At 36.8% G+C, this 23,972-nt stretch overlaps 1 protein-coding gene across 1 annotated transcript in view; it reads left to right on the top strand.

Moving 5' to 3' along the window:
• The window catches only part of COL19A1 (collagen type XIX alpha 1 chain), a gene marked incomplete at both ends in the record, with an annotated part of 383,978 nt that overhangs the window by 164,258 nt on the left and 195,748 nt on the right, over positions 1 to 23,972 (top strand). Inside the window, 2 exons of the mRNA XM_080699922.1 lie at positions 8,009 to 8,062; positions 9,828 to 9,863. Of these exons, the coding sequence (XP_080556048.1) occupies positions 8,009 to 8,062; positions 9,828 to 9,863 (90 nt within the window). The remainder of the gene's footprint in view (positions 1 to 8,008; positions 8,063 to 9,827; positions 9,864 to 23,972) is intronic.

The raw sequence follows: 23,972 nt of genomic DNA on the forward strand, positions 1-23,972 counted from the left end.
TAGTACTACACTGTTTCAATTATTGTAGCTTTATATGGTTTGAAATCAGAAAATATACATTTCCTAACTTTGTTCTTTTTTGAGATCGTTTTGGGTATCTAGAATCCATATTCCATATTAGGATAGATTTTTTTCTGAAAAATAAATATATAAATATATGATAGTTTCACCTAAAAAAAAAAGAAAAAAAATATTCTCTGGTAAGAAAGAAAGCAAAAAGAAATATTGAAATGTTATCTTTATGTTATCAAAAGCTTGGTATCAGACAAACGAAACTGTTATGTGAGATTATCATTTTTAATTTTGGATAAATTGCTATAATACTAGATGTCAACCACTAAGCCAAGCATGGGAAGGAGGGATGGGGAGGGAATGGGGTGGGGATCGGGTGGGGGTTGACTGGCGATGTGTGCATGTATGTCTACAAAAGTTTTCTTTGTATCCCACCTATGATGTATGAATACAGTGCACCAATAAAAAAATTTTAAAAAAAAAAGGACCACAGAGCCGGGCGTGGTGGCACACGCTTGTGATCCCAGCATTTGGGAGGCTGAAACTGGAGGATTGTGGTTCATAAACAGCCTCATCTAGTGAGGCCCTGTGCAACTTAGTGAGAACCTGTTTCAAAAATAAATAATAAAAAATAGGGCAGGAGTTATAGCTCAGAGGTCAAATGCCCCTGGGTTTCATCCCCAGACCTATAAAAAGAAAGAAAAGGACCACAGACTAAAGTAACTCAGCATTTATGACAGTACATCTGCCTGTCATGAGCACAGGTGCACGTTTTAGAGAATAAAAGCATTATAATGGCTATTTCAATCTGAAATAAAGTCAAATCATAATGGGGATTATAATTTCAGGGATATTTGTGGGAGTGAGTAGCCTTGTACTCCTTTTCAGCTGCTTTCTAAGTCACAGTGAGTTGGAATTATTTAATATTCTTACTAAATTAATTCAAACAGCTTTCCATTTTACACTCTATTATTACTCATTACATATACCTGGATGTCATTTTGCAACAATTTCTTTGGTGCAAGTTTTCCTACAAATGGGCAAGCTTACTTTGAAAAATGAAACCTTAATTTAAAGTGTGCAGCCAGGCAGATGTGGTGGTGCACGCCTGTAATCCTAGTGCTTGGGAGGCTGAGACAGACAGATCACAGGTTTGATACCAGCCTCAGCAACCTCCTTAGGGAGGTTCTTAACAATTTAGCAAGACCCTGTTTCAAAAAAAAAAAAAAACTAAATAAATAGGGCTGGGGGTCTAACTGAGAGGTAGAACGCCTGTGGATTCAATTCTCAGTACAAAAAAAAATAAAATAAAGAGAAATATGCAATAGTTGAGTCTTTCTCAACAGGACACTCTTGACAGTTTGGCAAAAAACAATTTTTTGTCATGTGGGATTATTTTTCAAAAGCAGAATGTTTAGAATCCTTGAGGTTTACTAATGGTATGGGAGAGTCCATTCCACAGACATACAAGACCCAGAGGCTGGATCAGGAGGCAAAGAATTCATTCACCAGTGCTCAGAGAGCAAAGCTCTGAGTATAAACCCTGAGTTATGTCAACATACAGATTGCACAGCCCCCGTGATTGGATGAGTGACAGGCACACACCAATATGGAAGCTCTGGTCAAGTTTCATCTCTGCTTCCTGAGGCAGATTTTCTAGATTTGCCTCCACGTGGCTGGGACGGGCAGCGCCAGCCTGGCTCCTGCCCCACTAATATCAAGTGCCAGGAACAGTCCCTAGTCATTGGACAGCAGAATTGTGATATCTTTATGAATGCATTCTTGACTGTGCATGTGACCCCTCGGTTGATCTCTAAGGTATTAATAACCATATTCCCTTTATAGTTGAAATAATATTTATCAAATGTATATTAAAATTGTCCAAATATAAATTGCTAGATTTTAGCTTAAAAATGTAAGCTCATCTTTATATACATTCTAGTATTTAACAGAATCATTTTTTATTTTGGCCTAATATGAGATACACTCAACAAATCGTATCTTAGAACAGACTTGAAAGAGAAAATTGCAAAGTTATTATTGTGACCTTGGAAGTGAGACTGCCCGGGTTCAAGTCCCAGCTCTTCTGTGATAATAATGCAGCTGACATACTGTGTCACTTGCCACTCTGTGCCTCAGTTTCTTTATCTACACAATGGGATGTTAATAGAACTTACCCCACAGGATTTGGGGGGAAGATCAAAGGAATTATTCCAATGTATTTATAAGCATTTATCATATAATAAAGAGATGTATAAATATTTGTTGCTATTAGAAACTGGGTTAAATAAAGCATGTTTATCTCTAGTAGGTCTTTTCATTTATTTGTTTCTGTTGAGTTTTATATTGTTAGACAGATAGAATTCAATCATTGAGTTTATCTTGATTATGGTCTTTCAAACATCCTTTTTCAGAATTATAGCATCTGATGTTTCTAAAATAATGAGGTTAATCTCCTTATACCAATGCAATCTGTAGTAATAAATGTAAAAATACTGAAATCACAAAACCAGAGATATCAGCTGGCGACAGCTGTTGCCATTGCTAAGAAATAACCTGCAGTTGGTGGATGCTGTGGAAAAGAACTAATAAGTGAAAACTTTTAAAAATTACATTATTCTGTCTCATTTGGCTTTAATGATGCTCCTCCCACAAGTTGCATAGTCCACTTGCTTTCATGATTCCGGTTGTCATCCCATTCTTGAGCTTTCATCCTGCCTTCAGATAAGAGTGCCTGTTTCTTCTTTCCAAGCAGAGTCAACTACTATAATTTTAAGAATCTTTATAAATGAATTTTAGATAGATACGTGTAGATAGATACGCGCCTTCTTCACTCTTAAAATCAGTGTCTTGCCTTTGGTGCTGCATGGTTTTGGTGAGGGCTGTCTTTTTCTTTCTTTCTTTCTTTCTTTCTTTCTTTCTTTCTTTCTTTCTTTCTCCCTTTCTTTTTTTCTATCATTCTTTATTTATTTATTTATTTATTTATTCCTCCCTCCCTCCCTCCTTTCTTTCTTTCTTTCTTTCTCCCTTTCTTTTTTCTATCTTTCTTTCTTTCTTTATTTATCCCTCCCTCCTTTCTTTCTTTCTTTCTTTCTTTCTTTCTCCCTTTCTTTTTTTCTATCGTTCTTTATTTATCCCTCCCTCCTTTCTTTCTTTCTTTCTTTCTTTCTTTCTTTCTTTCTTTCTTTCTTTCTTTCTTTCTTCTTTTCTTTCTTACTGGGGGTGGAACCCAGGCACCTTCTACCTCCGGGCTATACTCTCATACCTATTTTTATATTTTATTTGGAAACAGGGTCTTACTAAGTTCCTGAGAGCCTCACTAACCTGCTGAGGCTTGCTTTGAACCTGGGATCCTCCTGTCACAGCCTCCCAAGTACTGGGATTACAAGTGTGCACCACCACGCCTGGCCGAGGGCTGTCTTTTCTGCCCAGCACTCTATAACCATTGAGAGACCCACCAGTATGGCCTGGGGAGAAAAACTGCACCTGAGGAAAGCAGTACTGCTCTGCTTCCAGAGCCCACCACGTTGCCCTGGCCCCAACAACATCACACTTTTTCAAAGGAGAACTAGAGTCACACAAGCCCACCGCCTCAGCCACAAAAGCAGAAGCCTGATGAACACTGTACCTTTCAATTGCATTTTATGCTGTGTGACTTAAAGCTCAGTTGTTCCACATCCATCAAACTTAGATGAATGAAAGAACTGTTAATTGCCCCTTAAACTTATACTTAAAAAATAAAAGCAACATTTGCTAAGTGCCTGCCATGCACCAAATATCAACATAGGATTCTTAGAATAATTCTTTAAGATAACCATGACATATAAACTATTTTTAGGGATACTCAAGTAAACTACCCAAGATTATGCATACAATGTCATTCCTCTCCTGACTTTCCTGAACCCCATTATTTTAAAAGGCTTGGATGCCTCAGGTAGACTTGGGCTCCTGGGTGCTGCTCCCTCCCCATGTGCTGTTGACCGGCCATTGTATGGTCCCTGCAACCTCTTCCTGTCAAGGTGGATTCAACCCAGGACAGCTACCTAACTCACCTTACAAGCTTTTTTCCCACAAGTTACTGTTGGGATTAATTTATCTGGCAGTACTCTTTAAATATTTTAACGACAGTTGGCATGGTGGCTCATGTCTATAATCTTGGGAGACTGAGACAGGGAAATCGAAGGTTCGAGACCAGCCTTAACAAGACTCTCAGCAACCTAGTAAGGCCCTGTTTCAAAACAAAATAAAAATAAAATGAAATAAAATGAAGTTCTGAGGGTATAGCTTGAAGATAGAGTGATCCTTGGTTTAATTCCCCATATCAAAATGATAATAAAAATTTTTTTGGGTACTGAGGTTCCTGGAAGCCCCTCTACCGCCAGGCTATACTCCCAGACCTATTTATATTTTTATTTGGAAACAGGGTCTCTTAAGCCAGCGTGGCTGGCTTCAAACCTGTGCGATCCTCCTGTCTCCGCCTCCCAAGCGCGGGGATTACAAGCATGCACCACCATGCCCAGTGATAATAAACATTTTAATATATTATTTATGCCTATAATAATATATGTGATATATACATATATGTAATGATTATAATCATAATTGTAACTGGGACACCAAAGAATCCAAAAATCATTATAAGAACTAGGAATTGTCCTTCCAGTAGAATCTGCCTATGTAGTTCTCCCTATCCTATCTGCCACCCCATGATTAATCATTCACCCAAATATTGCGCTAACTGTTCTTGTCCACCTTTAAAAATTTTCTTTTCAGCTAGGCATGGTGGCACACACTTGTAATCCAGCATTTGGGAGGCTGAGACAGGAGGATCGCAGTTCGAAGACAGCCTTAGCTATTTAGTGAGGCCCTTTGCAACTCAGTGAGACCCTGTTTCAAAATAAGGGATAAAAAATAGGGCTGGGGTATATCTTGGAGGTAGAGTGCCCCTGGGTTCCATTCTCAGTACCATAAAAAATTATCTTTTCATATTTACATGTTTATAAGGCATATATAGTTTAGTCTTACATGTTAATTTATGTTAAATATTTGTGGTTGAATTAATGGATCTAAGAGATATTATCAGCTATTTCTTTTCTATGCCTTCCTGTCTCTAAATAGTTTTACATGAGCAAGGAAAGAGCAAACTTCTTTGAAATAAATTTCTCAGTTCAGTAGTAGCATGTCCTGCCTAGCCAGTTACTTCAGCCCAGTACAGATCAGTCTGGACAGCGTGCCTCTGTGAGTCCTGCTCCAGGGAGGGCCCAGGCTGATTCCTTCTCACCTTCTCTGCCACCCCATCCCAGCCATCCTGCTCTCCTGCCTGAAAAGCTGCCGTCACTCCTTTCTTGCTGAGTAAAGTCTGTGTTCTACATTATAGCCAGAGTGATTTTTTTATACAGTCATACCATGCCATTTTCCTGCTCAAACACTTAAATAGCTTCCTAATGAGCTTTTAAAACAATCCACTTCCTGTACCAGGTTCTCAGTTCTCAGTGTGCTGTGACCTCTGGCTAACCTTCACTGAATTCCCTGCTCCTTCCTGCACGTTAATGACACCCCTCTGACCTTGGGGCTTTTGTGCTTGCTGTTCCCACTACTCGCACACCCTTCCCCAGGATCATTGTATGGCTGGATCCTTCTGAAACAACAGAGGTCACCTGTGCAGAGAGGCCATCTGCGCCCACCTTACCTGAAGTGGCACCTCTGTCCTTCCCCCCGACCACACTCGGCCTATTGACTGATCGTCATCAGTCTCCCTCCTCCAAGAGTTTTGTGAGGGCAAGTACTTGACTTTGTTAAAAATATTCCAATACATTCTTTTTATATGTTATAGAATTTTTTTATACAAAACTATTGCAATAGTGGAATTGCAGTAAGATAGAGATTGGTTTCAAACCCAAATACAAGGACAAAGGGGTCAGGATCAGTAGGAGAAAACTTATCAAGAGGAGACTTCAAGATGAGATGATTCTTGCTAAACTGATCTAAGAAAATTCTTACTAAGGACAGGCCATGAAAGTAAGTATCAAAGGTAGAGGATGAAGAACAGATTTCAAGAGCAGGAGAGTTTTCTAAAATAGCCCAGTAGGATTCTCACTATAATTGGGCTGGGCGGGTCAAGGACAGGAAAGAGGCCAAGGACCAGATCTCATGGGGAAGGAGCTGAGAAAAACCTGACTGAAATGTAGTTTTGGAGTGGACCTTTGTCAACTTCATATGTCTTTTTGTATTTTCAAAGCAATATTATCCAATAGAAATAAAATGAAAGCTACAAATTGAAAATTAACATAATACATTTTCTAGTAGTCACATAGGAAAAGTAAAAAAGGAAATATCTGAAGCTGTAGTTCATAATATATTTCACTTAACCCATTTTTCCAAATGCTATCACTTAGCATGAAATCAATATAAAGTTTAATAATATATTTTTAGAAACTGAATGATATTTTACTTTCATAGCCTATTTCAATTCAGACTAGTCACATTTTAAGGGTTCAAAGATGTCATGTGCTTAGGGCTACTGTGTTGAACATTGCAGTTCTAAGGGGCGGAAACGTGATTGCATGCAAGGTACATTATCAATATTTATTGGATGAATGAATGAATGAATGAATGACTAATAATTATCTGTTCACAGAAATGATTATGATATGCAGATTAGGATATGGTGTTGCCAAGTTTTACTTTCAAAATGTCTATGTGTTTCCTGACTTGGGAAGGAATGGATATTTCAAATAAAAGAATACTACATCTTAAATATTATTTAATTTTTGCCCTTTTTCTATCATTATCCCAAAATAATTATATAAAATATATAGCTATAAGTTTTGTCTGTAAAAGCATTTATGCAACTACAAATTTTTTTACCAGTTTGTTGTTTTCATCCATTCAAATTTTTTCTTACTCTGTAAGACTAAAGTTTTCATATGATCTCTGCAACAAGATGATTTTAAATACCCAATATTCTTTGATTTGCTTCCGTTCCTGGCTGTTGTCTGTGTTGAGTAGCCACAGGTACTGGCATTTGGCATTATCTCTTCAGTACACAATGTCAGGTTGGGAAGAGCTGGATCCCTGAGCAAGGAATAGTAAGATGCTCAGACTTGCGCTGCACGTGCAGCTTCACAATATTGCTTTGTCCACTCTTGTTCTTCCCTCATTCGGTGTGTTAATGAAGGAAAAAGAAGATATTTTTCCTATTTCCCATGCAGTCATGATGTGTCTGTCTCTCTGTTTTCACTGTGAATGCATTCAGCTCTGTAACTCATTTCCCCCAGTGAAATCTACTGTGGTATTCATAAAAGCTGTCATTTCCAAGTCAGATAAACCCTAACCCATTAAAACACCCATGAGTCCAGAGGATTCATGAAAATATTTATCTAATAACCTGTCTATGTCTTACAGAGTTTCAGTTGATACCTTTATAAATCTGGGTTAAAAAAAAAAAACTTACAACACTAAAATATACTTGAAATGGGAAAGAGATTACATTCTCTCCAGCATTGCGAGTGACAGAGAAAGAATATCCTTCATTCATTTTTCTTCACTGATTAGGTTTCTTGATAGGGATGTAAAAATGTTTTTGATTTAACTTTTGAAAATTTTTGGCAAGTTTTATAAAGGCCAAATCAATGCTAAATCAGAGGTATTTACAACATCCACAAATTTAATCCAAAGTGGATACTTAAAAGCTCATATAGATCCAAATGATGTTCTTCCAGATGGTGAATTAATGTAATTTTAGCAGGAAGCAAAGTTGCACAAATATGCAGTATTGAGGCCTCGTGCTGATTTAATGTATCTGTACCCACCACAGCGCAGATGTTGCTTATCATTTTAGTGCCAGTTGTCTTTATTTCTCTCTGTATGACAAAGGGAAGAATGGGATTTGAGAGTTGAGTAAATTATGATTTATTTTATAACTAATGAATTGTTAGAAATTGAAGCTTTCTGTGAACTGTGCATAGAAATCATATTGGTTGTATTCTTTTTACAGGGTTTGAAAGGTGAGCTGGGTCCTCGCGGTCCACCTGGCCCAAAAGGAGAAAAGGTATTACCCAAACGTGTGTCAACCTTTTCTTAATAAAACATCAAAAATCTCTGCAGTAACTTCTTGTTGATACATGAAAAACACTTTAAACTTAGCTGAAAGCTGTTAAAGATATCTGAACAAGAAAGGCCTTTTGGTTCATTTAATTAGTGTGAAGAGACTGAATCTGTAATTGCAGGTTGATTTTTGTTTATAAGATCTCCCTCTTCTCATCCCTGCTTACATATGAGGTATTCAATCTCAAATTAGCAAAGGTGTCCTGTATCTGGAATCCAGCCAGTAGTACTGAGGTGCCAGTCCAGCGGTGAGCAGGGGCTCTGGGGGGCCAGGAAGCTAACTTCGATTCTCAGTCTTAGTCTAAATGCTCCTATCCTGCCTCTGTTCCATGTGCCATTTCATGAAGGCATACTGTCTATAACTTGAAAAAGAGAATCAAGGAAGAGAAAAAGCGAGAATTGTGTAGAAAAGGGTTATTAGGTGATATCAACTTGATGAAAATTGTTTATGTGTATTTTAGCACAGTATTTTGCTTTCCTTTCTCAGTGCAGTTAAAAATTCTTGTGTATCGCCGGGCGTGGTGGCGCACGCTTGTAATCCCCGCGCTTGGGAGGCGGAGACAGGAGGATCGCGCAGGTTCGAAGCCAGCCGTGCGCTGGCTTAGGAGACCCTGTTTCCAAAATGAAAATATAAAAATAGGTCTGGGAGTGTATCCCGGAGGTAGAAGGGCTTCCAGGAACCCCAGTACCACCAAAAAAAGAAAAAAAAATTCTTGTGTATCTCCATATTTATCTCCTCATTCATGGTGATCTTACAAATTTGTCTTTAGTGACTGATATAAGCTACATCAATGTTTCTTCACAATTATTGATTATTTTAACCCAATTGTCCCCCAAAACAATGAACACATGATGCTGCATTAACATTTGAGGGAGATAAGTTTAGTGAGAAAATTCTAAAGGTACTCTTAACATGCTGGAGTTCCCCTCCACATACCATGGTCACGTGGACTCCATGATGTCCACCTAAACAAGAACTGTAGCAAGGATGCCATCCCAATAGTTCATAGTGTTTATGAAATAAATGTCCTGAAAGAATAAGCACAAAAGTGACCCAGAATTTGGAAAATAGTGAACTTTTAAATTAACCTTTTTTTCAAAAGAATTTTGAATACTTTGCCAACATACGCACCTGGAAATTTGTATTCACAGAGGTCAGCAAAGCAATTTCAGCATTTAGAAAAACCATAAATACAGGCAAAGCCTCTTATAGTTGATGGCAAGTGCAGTGCCAATTCAGCAGAGATTAGAAGAGGTCATGAGAACCATTTCTTGCAGCTGGGGGGCATGGAGTGGGGAGATCCACTTATTATTTCTGCTGATCCTTATAACTTTGTCAGGAAAATTATCTGGTGCTTTAATACCTTCCAGCTGTTTCATTGGTGAGTAACCAGATTTGAAAATAAATATTTTTTATAATTCTAGGTTAGTAGTCAAAAGAATAGAAAATTAGATTATTTTAGCTTTTCAAAACAAGTTCTGCTACTGTAAAAAAAAAACTTGATAGTACACAGGCAATTTTCATATCATGAGAGCTAACGGGCACATAATACATTTTTCATTGCACAGAGACTTTTATCTAGATAAATTCTGTTTTTCTTTCCTTCAGGATTTATTTATAAATATGGCTTCTATTCATACAAAAACTTATTAGCAATGTGCAGAAAGGGGGCTGTGGATAATTTTAATATTTCTTTCATCTATTTTAGGGAGATATAGGACCTCCAGGACCACCAGCCTTAACTGTAAGTATTTTTAAAGTCAAAATTCAGATTCAAGTTATTATCCTGTTTAGTATTCATTCTACATCATGACTAAACTAGATTTTAAATAACAAAGTATTTCAAGAATTGAAATGGCCTTAGAGTACACCTAGCCAAACCTCCACACATAGAGGGGGCGTCTGTCCATAGCGGTGAAGTGTCTGACCTGAGGTCACACACAGAATTACTCTCAAGTCTGTAATCACTTCTTCCCTGAACAATTTTCTCTCCTTCATGTGGTTCATAATTGTGACCCTTATGCATTTGATTATATATTCTTATTTCAATAAAAATTACATTAAGATTTAATGGAAGGAGTCCGTTCTACTTAGTCTTGAGAACTGTGGAAGAACCAAACAAACTATAATCATCCAATGAATAAAACAGCTGGCAATGTGAAGTGTTTTTTATATTCCTCCAATTCTGCCCGTGCCACTGTTATTTTCCTCTTTGATTTGCTCCTAAAATTTGTTAATGATAAAATGGTGCTATTTCAGGAAGAGATTAATAAGAAAAGTTTGTAATGCTCACATAATGATATTTTCTCCATTAAATAGCTCATCACTTATTAAAAATTTAATTATAAATATATAATGGTTTTATACTTAGATACAATTTACTATTATAAATTTTCTTCATAGGCCATTAAAAATTCTCATTTAACTTAAAGATTTGATCTAAGAAAGAGTCAAAGCTTAATAAAAAGAGGAGTGGTATGTGTGTGTGTGTGTGTGTGTGTGTGTGTGTGTGTGTGTGTTTGTGTGTGTGTGTATTTTAAAGATCATTTGTAGCCTGAGGTCTCTGAAACTTTTTGTTGATAATACCTAATGACATAAATTAAACATTAAATCATCAACATTCAGCATTGTAGAAGGTCATCCTTAAAGAAGTCTTTTAGAGACCTCAATGGAGCTCTATCAGTGGGGCACAGTAATAAAAGGCTGTGTGATTTTGCAACATTTATATTTTATCTTTGTACTTGAAAATCCCATTATTTACAGTGAGTTAATAATATCATACTCAAGTAATATTTATAACTATTACCAGACAAATATGGCTTGATAGGTAGAAAAACTAAGAAACCAATCTGATGACCTACATGAACCAAACCAAATTCAATTCACAATGGAAAAATTCTGTGCTTTAAGTTTTTATTTTCAAGATCAGAATGATAACTATTTTAGAGAAAGTTTTACTTTACTATCTTCATTTTTTAAACTTTCTGTATTTAAAAATACTTGGCAAATATGCAAAATGGAATTCTATTCAGCAATAAAGAACAAAATTATGTCATTCGTAAGAAGATGGAAAGACCTGAAGAATATTATGTTAAGTGAGATTAGCCAAGCACAGAAAGAGAAGGGACATATGTTTTCTCTATATGCTCATGGTAGGGAGTATAAGAGATACCAGAGGGACTCCAGATAATGGAGGAGAAACCTCAGTGAAGCCAAGAAGGAAGGGTAGGGGAGGAAGAAGGCTGAGGCTTATTAATGGAAAAGGTACATTCGAATATGTGTATACAAGTAAATATAACATTGTAAACCTGGACACTCAGAATTGGGAGGGAGGGAAATGAGGAAGTGGAAGGGGGTAAAGGGGGAGGCACCAGGTACTGTGTGAATAGAAGTCACTGTCCACATGATCTACATTATGATGTGAGGCTATAGTGTATCAATAAAATATATATAAAAAATTAAAAAGTGGGTCACTAAAATTAAAAATAAAATATACTTGGCAATGATTTAGAGTTAAGACTGTATGTCTTATCAAGATACATACTTGTTTTCCTTCAGCTACGTTGTGTGCTCAACTACTTAGTTATTTGATTTCCTAGTCATTTTCAACTCATGTTTAAAATGACTTTAAAGACCAATCAACCTATCTGTATCTATATTATCATTTCATCTGAAATATTATGTTGGCTCTTTTGCTAGAAAATAGCATAGGACTATCTGTATTTGTAGCTCTTTCATAGCAGCTGATTTCTTTCTGCCAAGGGATGACTTGTAGAAATCTCTTTGTACCCTTCAGCTGGTATACAATTAGAGATTACAAGCCAAGTATTATACTTGTCTAACAATATGAAATGATGTTCTACTCATCAAGAAAAATATTATATTATTTGTTTATTGTTATTTATATGCTTACCATTTTTCTTTATTAATGTAGATAAGCAACATTATAAACCTATAATGTTGGCAGGAATCAGAACAAGTAACAACTTACCATGTATTACCTATTGAAGTGATCTTGCAATTCAGGTTAATATTTTATTAATTAAAAATAGTTCTCTAGTAATCCAAAATGGCTGTACTATATTTAGATTAAATGAGACAGTGATATATAGAAGTCAATAAACTTAGAATTCCTCCATAGTGGTTCTAAAAACTAGCTCTGCACCAAAATCCATGGGAGATCTTTAAACTACACCAATGTTGGGGCTCTGCTCCCAGAATTTCTTATTCAGTGATCTGATATGGGGCCAGTACATTTTTTTATTCTTTTTTTAAATTTTTTATTGGTGCACTGTATTCATACATCATAGTGGGATACATAAAACTTTTGTAGACATACATGCACACATCGCCCAGTCAGCCCCCACCCAATCCCCACCCCATTCCCTCCCCATCCCTCCTTCCCATGCTTGGCTTAGTGGTTGACATCTAGTATTATAGCAATTTATCCAATATTAAAAATGATAATCTCACATAACAGTTTCATTTGTCTGATACCATGCTTTTGATAACTTAAAGATAACATTTTAATATTTCTTTTTGCTCTCTTTCTTACCAGAGAATATATTTTTTTCTTTTTTTTTTTTAGGTGAAACTATCATATATTTATATATTTATTTTTAAGGAAAAAATCTATCCTAATGTGTAATATGGATTCTAGATACCCAAAACGATCTCGAAAAAGGACAAAGCTAGAGATATATATTTTCTAATTTCAAACCATATAAAGCTACAATAATTGAAACAGTGTAGTAATGTTCTAAAGGCAGATATATAAACCATTAGAGTTAAATAAAAGCCTAGAGATACATTCTTCCATATATTGTCAAGATATTTTTGACAAGGTTTCCACGAACATTTGGTGGAGGAAATAATAATCTTTTAACTAAATATTGTTGAAAAATAATAATTACATAAAAAAGAATAAAATTGGATCCTTACCTAATCCCATATACAAATATTAACTCAAAATAGATAAATAACCTAAATATAAATCTTAGTACTATAAACTTTTAGAAGAAAATCTGGGTCATAAAACCTCACAACATTGAAATTGGCAGTGATTTCTTGGAAATGATTTCAATGGCACAGGCAACAGAAGAGTATACAAACTCCCTAAAAAATAAAAAAAAATATTGTATATCCAAAGACAATGTAAACAGAGTTAAAAGTTACTGATAGAATGGGATAAAATATTTCCAAATGCTATATCTGAAGGTATATTAATATTCCAACTAGAAATCCTAAATATTAACAACAATAAAGGCAAACAATACAATTTAGAGATAGGTAAAAGACTAACATAAATAATGAATCTCCACAGATAACCAATCTTAGTTGTCTGTTGGATGGAAAATCTTGTTTCTCTGTTTCTGGTGTGTGTTACCTATTTCTTCTTTGTAGTTAATCTCTTTGAGTATTTTCTCTAGCGCTGGTTTTGAAGAAATAAATTCCTTCAGTTGCTGTTTGTCATGGAAGCTTCTTATTTCTCCATCTAATTTGATAGAAAGTTTTTCTGGGTAGGAAATTTTTGGCTGGAAGTTGTTTTCTTTCAGAGTTTGGAATATGTTACTTCAAGCCCTTCTGGCTCTCATGACTTGGTTTGGGAAGTCTGGAGTGATTCTAATTGGTTTGCCTCTGAATGTCACTTGGCCCTTTGTTTTTGTTGCCTTTAAGATTCTCTGCTTGGCTTCCACATTGGTCATTTTGACAATTATGTGGCGTGGGGATCTTCTTCTCCAATCCTGTCTAAAGGGAGTTCTATAAGTTTCCTGGACCTGTGTATCAACCTCTTGCTCTGTTTGGAAATTTTTCTGCTATTACTTCCTTGAAGAGGTTGTTGATCCCTTTGGTTTCGCCTTCTTTTCCCTCCTCTAATCCAATTATTCTTAGGTAAGCTCTCTTAAAATGGGCCCATATTTCTTCAGTGTCAGATTCCTGCTGTCGGATATTTTTTTCTAGATTAGAAACTATGCGTTCATTTTTGGAATGATCAACTTCTAAGAGCGAGATTCTATTCTCCATGTGGTCTAATCGGTTGTTTGTATTTTGAATTGAGGTCTTTATTTTATTAATTGCATCCTTTATCTCTTTTTGGCCCTCTCTGAATTCTTTTCGAAGCACCTCTATTATTTCTACAGTTATTTTCCTGATTTGATCTTATAGAAATCTCTGAATTTCTGTTTTATCGGGTTCTGATGTTGTGGGGGTGTGGGCATTCATTGCTCCATTGTTATTCCTCTTTCCCATGATTTCAGAAGTTTGTGCCTTCTCTGGGTTCTTCCCTTGGGTCACTACAACTTCACTTAAGATGCTCTGGATCGCGAGTCTGCGGTATCTCAGTTACCACTACTCCTTTACTGGGTTGTATCGCAAAGTCTCAGACCCAGGGAGTCAATAGAGGCTGCTTTAGACTATGGGGGGTGCCAGGTTGCGCGTTCTCCTATTGTGTGATATCTCTGCCACCGCCACTCCCCCAGTGGGTCAAGTCCCTGGGAGTCAGTACTGGGATTTCTCCTCTGGGGCCTGCAATTTGGCTCACTGTTGTTGTATACGCAAATGGAGCTGTAGTGGACTCGGTGAATTCGCTGCTGCTGCTACTGCCGCTGGTGGCAATATGGCGCCACTGCCACGCCCTCGGCCGTGAGGCTGGCGTATTTCTTCTCTGTTTTTGAACTCCGCTCTGAGTCCCTGCAGCGTGTGCTGAGCCCAGCCACTGGGAGCTTTAGATGCTCCCTGTGCCGAAAAATCTGCCGAATCCCGCTGGGCCCTTCCACAGCGGCTCACCTCGGCTCACTCTCCGGGCTCTTCCGCAGCGGCTCACCTCAGCTGCTGTCCGCCGCTCCTCTCTGGAGCCTGGTGGGCTGTTGAGTGCATTTGTCTGTAACCGTAGCTGTCCGGTGAGTTCGCCGCTGCCGCCGGCAGTAAGGCGCTGCTGCTGCGTCCTCGGCCGTGAGGCTGGCGTATCTCCTCTGTGGCTCTGAGCTCTGTTATGAGACCCCCTCCTCTCTGGGGCTGGTGATTTTTTTGTTTCTCTGGTGATGGTGTTTTCTGGCTATGAAAGGCGCTGATTTTGTGGTAATAGATTGGTTGTTAGCGGGGCTCTTAAGCCCCGCTTTTCTCGGTCGCCATCTTCCCAGAAGTCTCGCCAGTACATTTTAAAACTCCCCAGGTAGATCTAAATGTGCAGCTGGAAGTGAAACCACTATCTTTAGAAACTATAATGGAACAAGCTTTCTTCCTACTCAGAAACTCTTTTATACTATTGGAGAAGCCTGGCTTTTGTTTGAATTCTGACTTAATGTACTGTGATAAAGAAATATATTTTTCATTAGAGACACATCCTAGTAAAACTAAATTAAAAATGAAGCCTGCTTATTTAAATGAGGGATTAGGACTAAGAATGTGCCTTTAATGACAACCTTAGCCAACAATCCCAAGTACTGCTGCAAATCAGGCGTTCGCTGCTTCTAAGATGTAATGTGCCTAGGAACCACACAAAGGTTGTGTTCAAATTCATGCTTTTGTTCTGTAAGTCTGGGGTGAGAACTGAAATTCTACATTTTTAGCAAGTTCTGGAGGATATGAATAGTACCAATACTTGCATCAAACTTTGAGTCACAGTGCCTTTTTCCACATATCAGTGGTTCTGGATCTTGACTGCATATTGAGATCACCCAAGTAGCTTTTAAAAATCTAATTTCCAAGCTGTACTATACACCAATGACATCAGAATCTCTAGGGAGGAGCCCAGGCAACAGGCTTTGTAAATTTTGCTCAAGCACCAGGTGCAGTGGTGTACTTCTGTAATCCCAGTACTTGGGAGGCTGAGACAGGAGAATTATAGGTTTGAGTCCAGCCTCAGAAACTTATCCAGACCCTATTTCAAAATAAAATTATTTACTTATGATAAATAATAAAAGTAAAGTAAAAAGGGCTGGGGTATAGCTTAGAGGTAGAACTACTCTGGGTTCAATCCTCATTACAAAAATAAAAGTTCTTAAGCCATTTCTCTATCCAGCCAAGTTTAAGAACTATTGCTCTAAAAGCATGTCTAATACTTTTCTCTACAGCTTCCTCTTTACATTCATGAGCGAACATTTTGGAATCTCTCATTACATTAGTATTTGCAATAAAACTACCCAACCTAATTACTTTAAGAAGCTTCCAGGAGAGACTCTCTATTAAGACCTAATGTTTGGTTCCTAGTTACTTAGAGGATGAACTTCCACATCTACATCTACAGACCATTAGCAAGCCCAACCATGGTATCTTTCTCAGGCAAGACCACAAGCACTGGCAACGCCAATACATGGAATTCCACAGACTATCCGAGTACACACAGCTAAACTATCCTGAACAAAGAAGGTGAAGAAAGCTGAATGCCTTTTTTCCCTCTGAATCATACATTCTGACTTACTTTTATTTAATATAAAGTTTTATTTCATAAGAAATTGGTAGAAGTAGTAATTGCGTTCAATAGAACATTGAATTACTGAGGCAGGGACAATCTTTACATCTTTTTGATGCAGAATTTTGTGGAGGGTTGTGTTTATGGTAGTTATTTTGGTATTCCTGTGAAATACTGTGCTTTGGCTATTATTTTCAGTTTCAAAGCCAAGATTATTAAAAAAAAAACCCAATGCATAGAATCATCTATTTATTTTCATTAAATGTTTAGATTGTTTTACATTTATGCTTTTCTTATAGCTGGCTACCTAATGGGCTCTAATTGGAGGAGGTAGATAAAGGAGTAAGAGAGGCAAATTTAAAAGGAACAAAGAGCAGTGAAGTCAGAGCAGTGGTATGAATACAGACTAGAGGATTCAGACTAAATTTCTAGAGGGAATTTCACAAACTTCAGTCACTGCAGCTCTCCCCCTCTGGTTTTCTCTCCCTTCCTCGAAGCATCCTCGCTGCCTTCGACAGGTACCTCCGTGTACAGCACACTTCTTAGTAAGAAAACCAACATACGGGACAACTCTTGGCAAGGAAATCAACAAAAGTGGTACTGCCATTCACAAACATAGTGGACACTAAACTTCTTTATTATTTGAGAAAATAGGTCACATTCCCAATCTACAAACAGAATCACTTTGATACATTTGAATTCTGTAAGCTCATTTTCATGGGTCATGTAGAGAGAACTTCTAAGTGACTTCCTTATGGGAAACAGAAGCTAAAAAAAAGAGATAAGATGGGAGGAGAGAAAAATCTGGACCTGCAAACAATGAAATGTAATGAAGATTGGAGTAATAATTATGTGACACTGTCGCTTATATATTTAACCTTTATATATTCTGCCAGTTTTCTTGACTTCAAAAAAATCAAGTGATACCTTTGAACATGACACTAATAAGCTTGCAGATCTTCACAGTTGCCTTCCTTTTTCTGTTTTATGGTATTAGATTGAATTCAGGGGCTTTCCACCTCCCATCTACACCTCCAGCCCCATTTTACTTTTTATTTTGAGCCTAGGTCTCACTAAATGGCTGAGCCTGACCTCAAGCCTGTGATCCTCCTTTCTCAGCCTCCAAAGTACTGGGATTACAGACATGCACTGCCATACCCGGCTCCCAGTTACATTTTTAACTCTATAGGCTTTCTAAATAATTCTATCAACAAAACATTAAGGAATAAGCTCGAGAATAATTTTATGAATCTGTACGTGAAACATTTGGCAAGTAGTTTATAAAACGCTGTCCAGTAATCTTCCCTAAATACTTATTTTTCTTTCACAAAACGTCCCCTAGAGATATGGTAAAAAGAACTGAGATTCTTTTAAGCTCAGGAGTACAAAAGAAATCTAGGCTTGCCACCACAAACACACTCCCATGTATCTCTTGCTCATCATATTTTCAGCAAACACAGCTGGTTGAAAATCATTCATCAATCACTTTGATTTATTTTCAGCCTTGTTTTAGAAGATGCCACATTTACTAATTAGTTTGGTGCTAAATTGTCTATTGTATAAACATAGTAAGCAATTATAGAACCTTACAATAAGTATAATTTTAAAGTCCTAAAGAAATAAACTAAAAATTTATCTACCTGTTTTATATTAATTGATTTTTTTCCTTGCACTTCTTATATGCCAAACTAATAAACATTTTGAATTAGCCAAAAATGCTGTTAGATCCTAAGTGTTAACTATAATAATAAATGATAATTTGTATATATTGATTTATTTGTCTTTGACGGTATTGGGGATTGGAAGCCAGAGTCTTGAGTGCTCTAAGTCCCAACCCTACCACAGCGCACAGCTCCTGTAAGCATGTCCTCATGAGTCCTCCAAGCCCTCTTATGCTACCTGAGATATGAAGTTATCATTAACACCTTCCAGGTAAGGGACCGGGGGACTGTCCCAGGCTACAGAGCTGTGGACATGGCTAATATTAAAGTGTCCCTTTGGTTGATTCTAAAACTTACACTTTCAACTGCAATTGCAAACATTTTAAAATCTAGGTTGCAAAATAAACACATATTTACAAAGTATCCTGAACTACTACAAAAGTTAAATTATAAATCTAAGTTTCTTTTTTATAGAAGCAAAGGTTTTTGAAAAAGCAAGTGCTATCTGGGCATGGTGGTGCATACCTTTAATTCAAGTACTTGGGAGGCTGAGACCAGAGGACTGCAGGGTTGAGGACAGCTTCAGCAACACAGCAAGACTCTCACAGCCTAGCAAGACCCTATTCAAAAAGAAAATAATAAAAAGGGCTGGATGTGTAACATGGAGGTAGAATGCTCCTGGGTTCAATCCCCAGTAACACACACACACACACACACACACACACAGCCCCAAAGCAAGACAAAAAAAATCAAGTGCCTATCAGAGATGGGCTGTAATAGGAATATGTGATGGATTGCATCATAAAATGGCTGGGCTATTGGAACCAGGATCCTATGTCTATCTCAAAGTATCAAATTCAAATTTAAAGCTAATTCATTGTTTAGTACAAAATATATAATGTAATATAAGCAGTGTGTATGGATCATCCAGAACCAACAAATGTTAATAACCTATAATATTTACTTCAGGTTGTTTAAACAAACTTTTTTTTTTATTGGCGTTACTGGGGATGGAACCCAGGGGCATTCTACCTCCGAGCTGTACCTCCCCACAGCCCTATTTTTTATTCCTTATTTTGAAACAGGGTCTCACTGAGTTGCAAAGGGCGTCACTAAGTAGCTAAGGCTGTCCTCGAACCGTGATCCTCCAGTCTCAGCCTCCTGAATGCTGGGATTACAAGTGTGCACCACCATGCCTGGCTTCAAAAATATTATTAAATGACTATTTTTCTCTCTTTTCACTCTGATATTGCTGACAATGTCAATGATACTACACAGTTACTTCATAGTTATACACAAAATGCACAAAATTTGGAGAATTTTGATCTTTATTTCATTGAGTATGTTTTCTAGTTATCTCCGTTTTATTTTTTCCTGGGACACCAGTTACATACATTTGATTTTTTTAAATAATTCCCTACTTGTACATAAAACTCTGTTCATTATTTTCACTTACTTCCCTCTTGTTGGGTCGGATTATTTCTAGTGAGAGCTGTGCCGCACACTCATGCTTTGGTCGTTTCTACTTTATTGTTAAACCTTAAGCCCATTATGTAAATTTCTCCTTCTAGGCCAGATTTTTAAGTTAGTGAATTTCCTTGAAAAAAAAAATGTAGTGTCTATTTCTCCACTGACATTTTCTATCTTTTCATTCATTATGAGTATATTTTCATTCCTGTTATTGAGAGTAGTTTTATTAGATGTTTTATTTTTCAATAATTCTATCACAAGTAACATAAAGCTGCTCTCCTCTGAATATTCTCTTTAAAATAGGTCAGTTTTTCTGATTACTTGTATGTCAAGTAATTTTTATCATACTTTAGATACAGTGAATAACTGATAGAAACTTTGTTATGTCTCTGGAGAAATGAATATATTTTTAATGAGGGAGTTTGATTTGCTGGATCCATTGCAGATTCTGTTTTCCTTAGAGTGGGCAACAGCTGAAATCCCACTTTTAAAATTATAACCTAGGCTGGGCGTGGTGGTGCACGCTTGTAATCTCAGTACTTGGGAGGCTGGGGCAGGAAGATCCCGCAGGTTCGAAACCAGCCTCAGCTACTTAGAGAGGCTCTCAGCAATGTAGCAAGACCCTGTTTCCAAACAAAGTATAAAATAGATCTGAGAGTAGAGTCCAGATGTAGAAGACCCCTGGGTTCCATCCCCAGTACCACACACATACACACACACACACACACACACACACACACACAAATCTAACCTAGACAATTTAAAGTTTTCAATGTACATGTATGGCTAAAGGTCCGCCAAAGATCTGAACAGTTTATACAAAGACTTTGGGACTTCATGTCTTTTTTGAATTTTGTAACCCTCCCCATACTTTCCAGAAATTGTATTTGCCCTGGACTCTGCCCTCAGACATTTTAGTCCAGCAAGACTACAAGTCCATGTCACTACCCTATGACCCAGACCAGAATCGGGCTCAGACTAAACATCTTAAAAGCAGGAAGCTGACCCTGAGCCACTTCACTTTTCTAAATGTTAACCGCCTAATTTTGTTACATTCCCAGTGTCTTTTTAGGTAGTTTATTTTGTATTTAATTTTATATTTAGTCAGAGTTTATAGTTAACTGTGTGTATGTTAATCCCATAGGAAGTGTTTGGTCATCCTAGAAACATTTTAATAGGATGCTGAATTACTTATAATGTACTTAGATATGTTTCATTTATAAAAATGAATGAGTTAGCCTTATAAACTTCTTTACTTATTCTTTTGGCCTTCAACAAATAGCTAAAATCTAACCAATTCTCACCTCTACTACCATACATCCCTAGGTTATTTCAGTAACCAATTATCGGTTTCCCTATTTCTCCTCTGGCTGTCTTTGATATATTTTTTCATTTTATCAGTTCTTTATTTATCTCATGCTGTCCGTTCTTGGACATAAATTTTGTTATAATCACATTCATTAATTTTTCTTTACAGTTTATTTATTATGCTTTGCTTAAGAAATCTTTCTTCCTAGGAAATACAACTGTTCTCCCTTTTTTTTCCCATGAACCTTATCACTTGATCTCAGGTCTTTGACCTCTTTGCAGACTCCCTTTGAGAACTTAGTAGAAATCTGGATTTTTTGCCCCACATGTACGCATTTCTCATTAATTCATAGTGCCACCATTATACTATATGAAGTACTTTGTTCTTATAGTATATATATAAGCAGTTTTGCTAAACAGTACATCCCTTTCTCATTAATTTATAGGGCCACCATTATACTATATAAACTCTGTATGTATGTATTTGTGTATATATATATGTGGCTGTATTATATGAGTCTATGTATGTAAATCTGTATGTGTCACTGGCTCTAAAGTCATCAAAGCTTACTTTTCCAAAAGTTCTTTGGTTGCCGCTGAAATGGTCTTGCTACTAAGATTGTTATTGATTAAGTAAAAGACTGACATTAGAAAAACCACCTCTGAATAAACTATGAATGAAAAAATTCTTTTATAAGTTAGTTAAAATAATATAGTAATACGGGCCAAGCGTGGTGGCGCACGCTTGTAATCCCCGCACTTGGGGGGCAGAGACAGGAGGATCGTGCAGGTTTGAAGCCAGCTGTACTGGCTTAACAGACCCTGTTTCCAAAAATAAAATAGGTCTGGGAGTGTAGCCCAGAGGTAGAAGAGCTTCCAGGAACCCCAGTACCACAAATAAAATAAAATAAAATAGTAATAAAATGTACTCATAATCAGTATTTTAAGATGTTATATTTGGATTATGAAAAAACTGAGTAATTAATGGCAAGATAACACTTACCAGTGAATTATGGATAGATTTAAAGTATCTCTTCTGTGGGTATTTATAATTTACAAAGCAGATATATGTAAGCTATGTCCACTTTGAATGAGAAAAACATATTTATTAGTAGTATCCAAGTTTCCTTGACCAAAATGTAAGCTAAGATCACAATGAAAATTTGTATTAAAGATAGGTTCAGATAAATTCTGAAATCATCAGGAGTTTGACCTAGAAATCTTCTATTGGACATAAATATTTTATGGTTTTACATTAAAAATTTCTCACATTTAAATATTAGATTTAACCAGGTATTTCCCTATAATCTCTGTACATAGGATACTGATACAGGCATGTTGCTGGCTCAAGGCCAGCCTGAGCAACATAGGAGACCTTGTTTCAAAATAAAAATGTAAAAAGAGCTAGGGAGCATGGCTCAGAGATAGAATGCCCCCAGGCTCAATCCCTAGTACCTAAATAAATAAATAAATAAATAGATATTAGGTATAAATATTTATATTTAAATATGTAGGTTATAATAAGCTAATATCCTTGCTTATTTGTCATTTGTTTTAAAAATCTTAATTTTATGTAAATGTAGTATCTCTCTATAGATTCTTAAAATTGTGTTTTCTCTATGTCCTTTTTATTACTATTTCCAGAATTTTTTCATATAATTAATATACTGCTACTTTGCATACAATTATGCTAAAATACACACCCTTAGCTCTAGAAGCAAGGCAGAGACTCTGAGTGAAACAAGACAGGTGCTCCTACCACTGCCTTCTTTCCTCTCTCCCCTTCTGGACTTCCTCTCTCCTATTGTCTTGTCAGAAGAAAGAAAGGTGAAGGAAGGTGGAATGATGCTCTTTTGTATAATATATCCACTAGTTTTAGTTTGCTGGAAAACCATCATGTTGCTTGGGCCTTGTCTCTTTGGGGAATTATTAAACACTCATCCAGATGGCACCAAATGTTTACACAGAAGCAAAAGGTTAAGTCAGTCAACAGCACAAGTGCTTTAGACATGCCTACTAAATGCTACTTAAATGCCTTGCTAAATCCAGCTTATGTGAAAATTAGGCACAGAGAGGGAGCATAGCTTCCACTCTAAGAAAACTTCCTTAAATACCATAAGCAACTGAGAGAAAATCTCAGCTGGCCACTTACAAATCAAATGACACTCAATTAACAGATGGTCCTAATACACAAAAGATTGTATAGTATTCACATGGGCAAAGTCTTGGAACAGTTCTTTAAGTTGATATGTAGCAGATACAAAGACAATTGTTCAGTAAGTGGCCTGGTTCCTTCTCATTCTTTCTCCCTCTCTTAGCCACTCATTTAGCGTAATGCTTTCTATGTACCAGATACCATGCTATGGACTGGGAACTCAGGAAATGAGCATTGTGTACTGTCTTCATGGAACCTATTTGGTTTAAGCGACCAATTGATTGAAGTTAATCATTTTAAAAATGATCTGCCGGGCGTGGTGGCACACGCTTGTAATCCCCGCGCTTGGGAGGCAGAGACAGGAGGATCGTGCAGGTTCGAAGCCAGCCGCGTGCGCTGGCTTAGGAGACCCTGTTTCCAAACAAAAATAAAAGTAGGTCTGGGAGTGTAGCCCAGAGGTAGAAGGGCTTCCAGGAACCCCAGTACCACCAAAAAAAAAAAAAAATGATCTTTTATGATTGGCATATAAATGGTCTATAAGTATTTGTATAACTGTACTTAATGTTGATACTATATACAAATATCTAGTTATTTCAAAGAAAGACAGTTTTACTATAATTTTATGTTATAATTTAAATATATTTGAATCACCGATTCACTTGCTAATAATGCTTTCTTACTAAAGTTCCTAAGGAGTCTCTGCCCATCTATGTGATGTTGCCCTTATTTTCAAATATCTCTCTAGCTTCCACATATAAGAGAAAACATGCATCTACTCACTTTTTGAGACTGGTTGTACTTGCTTAGTATATATACTCTACTTCCATCTATTTTTCTGCCAAAGGCAAG

The sequence above is a fragment of the Muscardinus avellanarius genome (genome assembly GCF_963383645.1).
Source record: "Muscardinus avellanarius genome assembly, chromosome: 8".
In the NCBI taxonomy this organism is placed as follows: domain Eukaryota; kingdom Metazoa; phylum Chordata; class Mammalia; order Rodentia; family Gliridae; genus Muscardinus; species Muscardinus avellanarius.